This window comes from Musa acuminata, chromosome BXJ1-5 (genome assembly GCF_036884655.1).
Source record: "Musa acuminata AAA Group cultivar baxijiao chromosome BXJ1-5, Cavendish_Baxijiao_AAA, whole genome shotgun sequence".
NCBI lineage: Eukaryota > Viridiplantae > Streptophyta > Magnoliopsida > Zingiberales > Musaceae > Musa > Musa acuminata.
Window position 1 is genome coordinate 40,227,722 of NC_088331.1, and position 11,098 is coordinate 40,238,819.

The window sequence follows — 11,098 nt, forward strand, 5'->3', positions numbered from 1 at the left end:
ACACCCGTGTCATCGACGCTGTCCTTTATACCTTCTCGGTTGATTGCCGTCACCCTATCCGTCCTATCTTCTCTTGTCTTTGCATGATGATTCCGGTGAACATGATGGCGGCATCGGTGGGTTCCATGCATGGATCTTGACCCGTGTAATTGCCATGCCGATTCCGCTTTGATTCTTACGGGAAGAATGGTCTATAAAAGTAGTCGAGTTTATGTACCAAATAGTTGGTAAGGTCTGCTCGACTTGTGACTTAGTACAACCACCAAACAGAACATATGAGGTGGTCATTATGCGGGGTCCCACTTTGTGTGCAATTAATGATCGACACGGAGGCAGATTCACGTCCGCGAGATGCTTATATCCTGTTCCCTGCCTGTGATTTAACAGGAGATCCGCCCGCTTAACGTGGTTGGCGTTGAACGCGTGGGGCCCCACTTGTGCCATCCAATATGATAAACAGATGAACAGACTGAGAGGGAGAGAGCGCAGCAGCGGCCGCAGAAGCAGCAGGCTGAGAGAGAGAGAGAGAGAGAGACAGAGAGAGATGGCGAGGAACATGATGGAGCTTGTGAGAAGGGGAAGGAGCGGGTTGCATCTTCTGCGAATGGCCTCGCCCTTCTCTACTCAACAAGCGGTGGATCCTGCTGTGGCTTCTCCAAACCTCAAGGACTTGTCCGGCCTCCGAATCAACAAGGAAGCCACGCAAGTGAGCCCCGTTTTGCTCTTTGCTTTACCGCTTCGTCGGGCAATAACCTTTTGCTTTGCATTCATCTCTTTCTTTCCATCTATCCTCAAGCAATCTTCAAACTTCGACAAATGTACAAAAATAAAGGAAGAAAAAAGAGCAAAAATTGATCTTTTTTTGTTGATAATAGTTTGATTTGGTGAAAACGCACAGAAAGAAAGGGAGAAAAAGAACATTTTTTGTTTTCTTGGTGACAAGAGTTTGATTTGGTGAACGCAGCTTATTGGGAGGACGCCGATGGTGTATCTGAACAAAGTGACTGAAGGCTGTCATGCACAGATCGCAGCAAAGCTGGAATATTTGCAACCTTCCTTCAGCGTGAAGGACAGGTATGACATGTTCCCCTGTCTCTTGTCTTCATGTAGTCCGCGAGATGTGGGCTTGGCCACCATCTGATTGATGGGCAATTGCTCTGTCTACTTCTCTTTCTTTGTTTTCAGGCCGGCTGTGGCCATGATAGAAGATGCTGAGAAGAATGGGCTGATAACTCCTGGCAAGGTTATCGCTATTTGTTTTATGTCCATCGTTTCTGATCCACTTCATCTCTTGCAGCTCTGGTTGAATTAACACAATCCAATAATCAAATATCTAACTTTAACAAAGCAATTCAAAACTAAGATCTGGCGTTTACCCTGTTGCACATACCTTAAGATGAAATAAGTCAAAGAATAAGATGATATGATTTTTTAGTTCATGCTCATACTAATCTTATCATCACTGGTTCTTATCAGACAACCTTAATTGAACCCACATCTGGAAATATGGGCATTGGGCTCTCTTTTATGGCTGCTCTAAAAGGCTATAAACTTGTGCTTACGATGCCTTCGTATACGAGTCTTGAGAGGAGGGTGACTATGAGGGCTTTTGGTGCAAACTTAGTGCTCACTGATCCGACCAAGGGGATGGGGGGAACAGTGAAGAAGGCATACCAACTCATGGAGTCTTACCCAGATGCTTTCATGCTTCAACAGTTTGAGAATCCTGCTAATGTCAAGGTAACTTTCTTTTGCCTCTTTAGATATGTGGTCACAACATCAATTGATTTCGAGCATACTATGGTCTTGAACTTTCAGTGTTTTCGTAATATCCAATATTAAATATTATATTTCTTTTGCTCAGACACTAACATTTGCATTCACTTCATACTCAGAAATATTCCTTAAGCTACTTCGGTATTTGAAGATTCCGGCCTACACTAATTGGTTTTGCCGTTAACATCCTGTAGCAAGAAAGACATTTTCTTTCCATATCTAATCTACCGATGTCCGTAGCACTCCAATGCAAAGTTCACAAATTAGACATTAACCATAATATAGTTAATTCTGTGATGTTCATGGTACATCCATGTATAGTAGCTAATAAAAGAAAGTTTCATCAGTGTTGAAGAAAAATTCCCTGAGTTATCTCTTTCTAATATGGTAAGTGTAGTTATCACATCTTGTTTTGTTTTGATTTTTGACGGAAAACAGAGGAAAAAAAATATAAGCATTTCCTCCAATCTATTTGCAGTATTTTTTTGTAGTTATTCATATCTAACAAGAGCATGCAGGTACATTTTGAAACCACAGGCCCTGAGATATGGGATGATACACTAGGCCAAGTCGACATCTTCGTAATGGGAATTGGGAGTGGTGGTACTGTGACCGGCGTCGGGCAGTATCTAAAATCAAAGAACCCTAATGTAAAGGTACATGCTCCATCAAAGAGATTGACTCTCGATGCTAACGAGAGATGTACTGAAAAAATAAGTCATGTTTGATTAATCATGCAGATTTTATTAGGAGTGATGCATGTAGGTTGTTCATTTTTGCACTCATTCTTTTACGATCTTTGGTAGATATACGGAGTTGAGCCAGCTGAATCCAACATTCTTAATGGTGGTCAGCCAGGTAGGTACATAGCATTTTAATCTATCGTTACAACTAATCATAAGCCAAGGAAAATGACTGTATAATCCTTAATTGTAGTCAAAATCAGATAATGTTTTCTTAATGCTACATCATCGAAGAATTTTACACAAGTTCCGGTGCAGGTCCTCACCTTATCACGGGTAACGGTGTTGGCTTTAAGCCCAAGATCTTGGACATGGATGTAATGGAAAAAGTTCTTGAGGCAAGTTAGGTTTTACTCGGACATTCTCGAACATCTTTGGCAATTTTTTTTCTTAATGTAATCACTATCTTAACTTTGAGCAGGTCAAGAGTGAGGATGCTGTAAAGATGGCTAGAGAGTTGGCAACAAAGGAAGGGCTTTTGGTAATGACCATATACAATTATCCCATGTTAAAATGAAATTTTTTTTGTTCTCCTGTGATGAGAATTAAATAATTTTGTTTCAATCTACATTAAATGTCACTTTGGTTTGATTTGTTTGTAGGTTGGAATATCCTCTGGAGCTAATACTGTTGCAGCACTTCAACTTGCAAGAATGCCAGAGAACAAAGGCAAACTTATTGTGGTATGCAATTATGTCATATGTAGTTTGGAAGTTTCAACTTACTAATGCTTATCGATTATATTGTTCGATAGCTTTCTTCTCTAAACTTAATTGTCTTCTTAATTTTATTTACTTGATCGTACACCGATAGAAATCATGCAGACTGCTTCTATTTGTTCATTGCTTTTGTAATAAATCAGCATGTTAGCATTTTTTAGTCAGGTGAATGCCAAGGAAATAACATGATCTGATATTTGCGTTGCAGACTGTTTTGCCAAGCTTGGGGGAGAGGTACTTATCATCTGCCTTGTTTGAAGAATTAAGGCAGGAAGCAGAGCAGATGCAACCTGTGCCGGTCGACTAATCTAGTTTGGTGTTCGTCAGCGACTATTTCTTAGTCGATCAATATCAAATTATGCCAAATGCTAGTAATATCGATCAAAAGTATCATGTATTACCCAAAAAACAACTTTGTATTGCCATCAACATCCTTTTGTATTTTTCTCCTTTTCATTATTGGTGTGAGGATATATGAAGACAGCATGTGATGTTGATTACTTGGTTTGTTTTCTTGTGGCAAATGGTAAAAGAGGACAGCAACTGAGAATTAGGAAAACTACCAGCTTGCTTCTATCTCAACTTTACAGGAAGTTCCCTATGAGATTATCCATACAGTGCAAGAACAATTCTTCTATTAGCATGTTGATTCAAGACTCTGAGAGAAGAAGAACAAAACCAATTGCTTGGCCATTGAAAGATAAAGTTAAAAGAATTAAGGTATGCAAAGAGTCAGGGTTTTGAGGACAAGTAACAAAAAGAAGTCAATGGTTCCCATTACTAGACATTTCCTTCAAGAGGGATGTACAGAGGAGAGTTCCTTGTACAATGACTTGGAATCCAAGAATGCATCAATCCTATTCATATGCATCATTGATGACTAGATGAAGAGCAAACAAGTGGAATAGGTTAAACAAAAGATATAAACAAGCTTACTGTTCTAAAGAATCACTGAGGAGACAATTGTATAAGAAGGATAAAGCCTTTCAAGAAACAGTACTTGCATTCAAATCACTCTATCCTCTAAGGTCTACAAGACATGAGATATATAGTGATAATTTTGAACAATCTTCCAAACATGGATGATTTTTAATATATTAATTATTCCCTATTTTTGAAGACAAAATAAATGACAACTAATTATACATACATGGAATAGTTAAAATTCATTTAGTAACTCATCTAGGAACTCTTAAAGAGTGAAAAAAAATATCATCTGATCGCAAATATAGTACCCATCATGACCTTTATAGAGAGAACAGATAACTCATTTTCTAATCATTCATAAAATGCCTCATAAACATCTGAGCATTAATATCGAAATTCATATGCCTAAGAATTTTGGTTCTTTTAAAAGTCGAGATTCTCTTGATTCAAGGCATGGGGACACTCATGTGGAAAACCATCTTTATTAGGTCATGCAGAAACCACTAATGTAGAAGCAAAAAACTTGGCAGCCTAAGATTAGTTCTCTCTAAAACTTAGAACAGAACAGCAAATGTTTTCATGATGTTATTACACTTCACAGCACTCACAAAGATGTTTTTGAACCAATAATAGGCCGAAAACATACTGCAGAGACACATGTTAACATTAAGTATATATTGATTCATGAAGGCAACAAAATAGAGAAAGCATATTACTTAAGCTGAGTAAAGTAACAGCCAGGTAGGCTAACCACATCAGAGAACTTTTTATCTCCTAAGATGTGTTGGTCATGCAAGTTTCAAGGGGAAATCTAACTAGTTAGAAATAGAGCTTAATTCCCCAACAAAGTGATAAATAATGAGACTTTATGATTGCCAAGTAAAACAAATGGCACGGAAACTCGAATAGATGAAGATTACAAGGTCCATCTAAGGATGCATCCAGTTATGGCCTAGATGCAAAGGGCAGACTGTAGGTTCAACAATTGTATGAATCTGACTTGAAATGGTAGGTAATCTGTAACAAAATAAATTAATGTGGTGAAATTCTCTCGATAGCCTTCTTTCTTTCCACTTGGCTTATTCGTTGGGGTGGCCAGATCACATGAGTCACCCTCCCTTGAATCAAACCCAGAGGAACCTGCAAGTTAAGATAAATACTTGTCACTCTTGTAGATAAGCAACGTTCATAGTTCTTCATATTAAAGATGGCCAGCTACTGCAAAATTAAGCATCAGAAATGGCACACATTAAAAGATGTTTCAGTCTTTCAATTTACACATGAATTTGGAATAATGATGAGATTTCCACTAATCATCCCAATGTGAATGTCAGCACCAAGCAAGAAGTAATGTCTCACTCTAGAAGATATGAGAAGTTCTTTTATACCAGCAGAGTAATGCAGTAAATGCAAACTAAAGATTCCATGTTTCACAATTTTAAGAGTTGAACAGTAGGAAGTGACAACATCAGACTTCATCAGGCAAAAGTCATGTAACATAAATATAATGCAAACAAAGGAAACATGTCTTCAGTATTAGACATAAGTATTAATAGACTGTCCAACACAATCTGATTCAAATAAATACTATGTAGTTTCCTTTCTAATTTCTTCCTAATTCAGTAAGTTAATAAATTTGTACAAATTTTCCAATACTTGTATACCACGGTTTCGGTTAAAAGGTAATATTTGTGCAGTATCCTGAGTGGCATGTTTCAGTTCTAACCAGGCATATCTGTGCTCTTCCAGTGGGTATATCATGAGCTCAATCACATAGTCCAGGATGGTGTAATGTAATTTTTTTGCAAAGAGTAAGTGGCAAAGGCGAGATTCGAGCCCAGGACCTTGCAATGATTTATCAAAGTCTTTACTAACTAAACTAACAAGCACGTAATGTAATGCCTAGCCAGAGACATGATTTTGTGGTATAGATGTAGCAATCCATGATAGTGGCACAAGGGTATATGCTGTATAACTTTGTCGACAACCTGCCCCAGTGTGTGCAGGAACCAAATGACATTTGTTCAATATGGCACAATCAGCAGAATAGATGGATTTGGAAGGCTATGTTTTGCAACCACAACATTGGCCCACATGTTGAAACATGGCCAAGGCACTACTAAAGAAGTAAATAGGTCAGGTTCTTAAACATAAGGATACAATTTGATGAAAAGGATTTCCCCAATAAAATTTTGGCACTAAGTTATGTCAAACTTTATAACCTTCATACAGATTTTGGTCATTAAACTTGTTGTCACAGTAATCTGATAAATCTAGGTCCAAACAGGACCTCATATAATGTAAAAGAATTATGAATTTGATTCTCTCAAGTATTCTCCTTGTAAAAGAATTATAGACAAACAGGAGCTTATACAATGTTGGACTGCAAATCTCAAGTAAATGGAATGCTGGGCTGCAGTAAAGCCATGTTGGGTATATGTACCAAAATGACAAATGATAGAATTAAAAGTCTTTACGCATACAACATACAAGAAAAAGTAGATAATTATGAATGTAAAATGAGAAGAACAAAATAAAAAGTTAAGTTATAACTGACTCCATGCTCAAAGGTGACATACAAAGCCGAACGATCTTGAATCCAAACTACAGGCTGCATTATCACCTTCAACCCAGCAATGCCCTTCAGGAATTTTCAATATTTCAGAAGACTCTGGAACTTGTACCCAATCACCAGGCAATGCGATCAATCTTTTAACAAAAGTCTGCTTGTGGTTAGTTGGAGACCTATAAAAAAACCCAAAACAAGAATTAGACCAAAATTAATATGGATTGAAGTATGCATATACTATTTGATTACACACATATGCTTAATCTTGTAAAATGGTGGTTGAACAAGTTATTCTGAACAAAATAGTCCTTAAGCTGAACAGCTGCAGATGGATATATGAAAACTTACTTGAAAGTGATTATATCCCCATGTGAGAATTTATACTTTTCCAGGCAGAAAAACAGATGGATATATGAAAACTTACTTGAAAGTGATTACATCCCCATGTGAGAATTTATACTTTTCCAGGCAGAATTTTTCGACCAGTACAACATCAGCTGGGTGTAGTGAGCACAAGTAGACAAAAAAATCTATTCACAATTTTTTTTATATGGAAGACATTTTCACCATGAATTAATTTTAATCTAAATCCCTTCCATAATGAGATACCTTTCAGATATCCAGGAAACCTAGAATCACAGGCTGAAAATGTTGGATGCATAGAACTGCCTGTCACAGGAACAATGAAGCCATATCGATCCGAAATTGTTAGACCAATCAAAGCACCAGTTACAGATTTCTTTGTGAATAACCACATTGTACTCCATTTTCCCATAATCAGTTGTCTGCACTATAAATACACATACTGAGACGATATGATAACGTAAACAAATTCAAGAACAGAATAAAGCAAATTTGATGTATAACTGCTGCATGACATTACCATTTCTTAAAAAGAGCTTGCACATAAAAAGCAACGGATGCAGAAGAACTGCATCAATGAAACCGAATAGAAAAGGCTGGAAGCAAAGTAGAACTTGGATGTGATATTTATCTCACATTTTGGCATAAGGAAGGCATACAGGAGGACAATGTTGAACAAAAATCTATAAGCAAGGTGTTGAGAATAGATTTGACACTACTTGCAAGTGTCTCAAGTCTAAAATGAAGCATCATATCCTACATGACTTGGATCCATCTTTTAACAGGTTGAATCAATTCTAGTTTTAATGTAGCCACAGGCAAGTCTAGTTTCAGCCAAGTTTTCAAAGTAGGAACAAGGACTGGCTTGAATCCATCTTTTCTTGACAGTTACTAGTATTTCACCGTAACCATTATCTCTCACAACTTTTATCTATGTTCTACAAGACTCAGGCATCGGGTTACTCCATTTCACAGTCACTGTCAAGGAAATCCTACTTTCTGAGCATACCTGAAGTTCTGAAGTTGAAATTCCAACCTAGTTAGTTAAATGCATCGCAATACCTCCCATTTTTCCGACCAATCTATTAATAGTGACGACTCACAATCACTAGAATAACAACCCTAATTATCACAAAACCTCTTTCTCTATACAAACAACTGTTCAGCTTCAACGTAACCACCTCAAAGCAGTAAGAATACGTTTCTTGTTGCCTATTAACTATGAGAGCACATTATCCAAAACCCAAACCCAGATTCCAAAAATCTCATTTCTTGCACGCATTTCCACAGTAACCTTCCATTCCCATCTCAGTTCCCTTGTGAAGAATAAAACGTAACCTGAAAAGAACTATAATTTGTGGTAGAAACTATGGAAAATGAATCAGATCAGAAACAAGGTCATGGACCAGGATCTTGAACAATCAAAGACCTAATTTTCAGATGAAGAAGCAAGAACTTCCCACCGCGTACGCCTACATCTCAAGCTGGTTTACCGAAACAGTTCAAGATCGATGCTCGAAATACACGGATAAAGGAAGGGGAGAATAAAAGAAGGGGAGAATTTTGGGCTTTGACCCACCTTTATCTCCGAAGAAGAACGGCTGCCGAGAGAAGGAAGACAGCGATGAGGCGGAGAGGGAGAAGGTGGTCGTGTAACAAAGAGGGGGTTTAGGCGCTGCTTCAGAAACCGGGCTTCACTCAACCGTAGCGACTTGCGTTCGTTTGAAGACGATTGGGTCGAATCAAATTAGATTCGGTTGGGTCGAATCAAATTAGATTCGATTGGGCCGAATCAACGAGTCATTATGGATTTCAAATAAATAAAAGTAATATATATACATATATATTAAAGGGGAAAGTATAATATTTTTATTTATGATATTCATATTTTTAACTATTTTAATATAAAAAATTTATTTAATAATTTTATGTTAAATAATTTTATATTGAAAGCTTATTGGTCGAAATGAATCCTATAATTTGGGTATTATTTGTAAATGTTTTCATAAAAAAAAATAGGATGATAATTCCTTTTCAATGTTTAATGAAAATTTAAGAATTTTCGACAAAATGAGAGGTGAATTACACTATATTTAAATATGATATTCAATTTGTTTTTAAAATCTTCTCTAATAATATTCAAGTGGTTATTAGCCCAAAATGGTTATTTATGCTTTTATAATTTATTTTTAAGTTTTCTGAAAATTTGAGAATTTTTGGAAAGAGTGAGAGATGAGTATTATACTATTTTTAAATGTGATTACATTGTTTTGAATATGCCCCTAAAAATATCATTCAAACAAATCTCTATTTTTTTTCAAAACTTTAAAAAATATTCTATAAAATATTCAAGTGGTTTTTGGTACAAAGCGGTTGTAAACTCACCTTAAATTAGGTAAGATTATAAAAATACACAAATTCAAACTCATAAAGGTTAAAATTAGTAAAAGTCCCTATTTTAACTACTAAAATGGAAAATATGATCATTTAGGCATTTATAATTCATTTATAAGGTTTTCTGAAAAAAAAATTTGAAAAAAAAAGTTGTGAAATATACTATTTTTAAACAGGATCCAAAAATAGTGTCATTTTAATTAAAAACAATGTCACTTAGATTGCAAAAACTGTTTCTTTTTCTCAAAACTTTATTAAAAATCCTCTGATAATATTCAAGTAGTTTTTGACCTGAAGTGATTTTAAATTCACCTTAAAGTGAGTAAAATTCAAAAAAATACACAAATTCTGCATCATAAGGGCTTTAAATAGTAAAAATACTTATTTTAAATACTTGGAAATAGAAAATAAATCATTTAGACCTTATTTCTAAAGTTTTCTAAAATTTAAGATTTTTAAAAAATAAAATATTAGTTATAAGATTTTTGAATAAGGCTTACATTCTTTTTTTTTTAATAGGACCTCAAAATAATATAACCTCGTTCAAAAATAGCATGCTAAGGTCTCTAATTTTTTTATTAAAACTTAAAAGTTTTCATAATATTTAAGTGATTTTGACCCAAAATGATTCTATTTTTTTTATATATACAAAACTATAAAAACACAAATTGAACCTCTTAAGGGATGAAATTAGTAAACATATTTACATCAAAAAATAAAAAAAATAATTTAGGCATTTGGAATTCATTTCAATTTTTTTAAAAAAAATAACTTTTTTTTGGAAAGAGTGAGGAGTGAGTTGCATTATTCTTGAATATTACTCCAAAAGTAGTATAACTAAGGTCTTTAAAAATGTTTTTTTCTCAAAACTTTAGAAAACTTTATGTGATAATATTCAAATGGTTATAAATTCATCTTAAGTCGGATAAAATTTAAAAAAATAATACAGGTTTAAAATCTTAAGAGGTAAGACTAGTAAAAATATCTATTTTAAATACTTAAAATGAAAAAAATGATCATTTATATATTGTAAGTCATTTTCAGGGTTTCTGAAAATTTTAAGCATTTTTTAAAAGGGAGAGAGGTAAGCTATGCTATTTATTAACAATACTCTAAAAATAGTGTGATCATATTAAAAAATAATGTAAATCAGGTCTTTATTATTTTTTTCTCAAAACTTAAAACCTTTTTTTGGATAATATTCAAGTAATTTTTAGACCAAAGTTGTTATAAGTTCATCTTAAATTAGATAAACTAAAAAAGGCATAAATTCAGGCTCTTAAGTGTTGAAGTTAGTAAAAAAAATATTTTTAAATGCTTAAAAATAGAAAAATGGCCATTTATGCCTTTATAATTCAGTTTCAAAGTTTTCTAAAAATATGAGACTTCTCAAAAAAAAAAAAAAGTGAGATGAGTTATATAGTTTTTTAATACGACTACAAAAATAGTGCAACTCTAAAAACATTTTTCTAATTATCAGAAATTTTTTATAATAATATTCAAGCGGTTGGTTATAAATTTATCTTAAATTGGGTAAAATTAAAAAGACTTAATTATAGCCTCTTGAGTGATAAAATTAGTACAATTACCTAATTTAAAGGCTTAAA

The 11,098-nt window shown here is 34.6% G+C and overlaps 2 protein-coding genes across 5 annotated transcripts; one reads left to right on the forward strand and one right to left on the reverse strand.

The window, feature by feature from the left end:
- Positions 1-478: 478 nt before the first annotated feature.
- On the forward strand, positions 479-3,738 carry LOC103985756 (bifunctional L-3-cyanoalanine synthase/cysteine synthase 2, mitochondrial). The gene is made up of 10 exons (XM_009403570.3): positions 479-706; positions 965-1,074; positions 1,186-1,243; positions 1,477-1,740; positions 2,295-2,432; positions 2,583-2,634; positions 2,778-2,857; positions 2,941-3,000; positions 3,122-3,202; positions 3,447-3,738. Exons 1-10 carry the CDS (start codon positions 545-547, stop codon positions 3,543-3,545), a joined length of 1,104 nt encoding a protein of 367 aa, XP_009401845.1. The 5' UTR covers positions 479-544; the 3' UTR covers positions 3,546-3,738.
- A 1,126-nt stretch (positions 3,739-4,864) lies between these two features.
- LOC135674273 (uncharacterized) lies at positions 4,865-8,796 on the reverse strand. Of its 4 annotated transcripts, none has more exons than XM_065183975.1 (5): positions 8,677-8,796; positions 7,344-7,519; positions 7,159-7,231; positions 6,789-6,910; positions 4,865-5,305 (listed from the first exon to the last, which is right to left on the reverse strand). In XM_065183975.1, exons 2-5 carry the CDS (start codon positions 7,507-7,509, stop codon positions 5,118-5,120), a joined length of 549 nt encoding a protein of 182 aa, XP_065040047.1. In that variant the 5' UTR covers positions 7,510-7,519; positions 8,677-8,796; the 3' UTR covers positions 4,865-5,117. The 4 variants fall into 4 exon arrangements, with proteins under 4 accessions (XP_065040047.1, XP_065040049.1, XP_065040046.1 ...); XM_065183977.1 differs by having other exon boundaries at positions 6,745-6,910; XM_065183974.1 differs by having other exon boundaries at positions 7,159-7,264.
- Between the last annotated feature and the right edge of the window lie 2,302 nt (positions 8,797-11,098).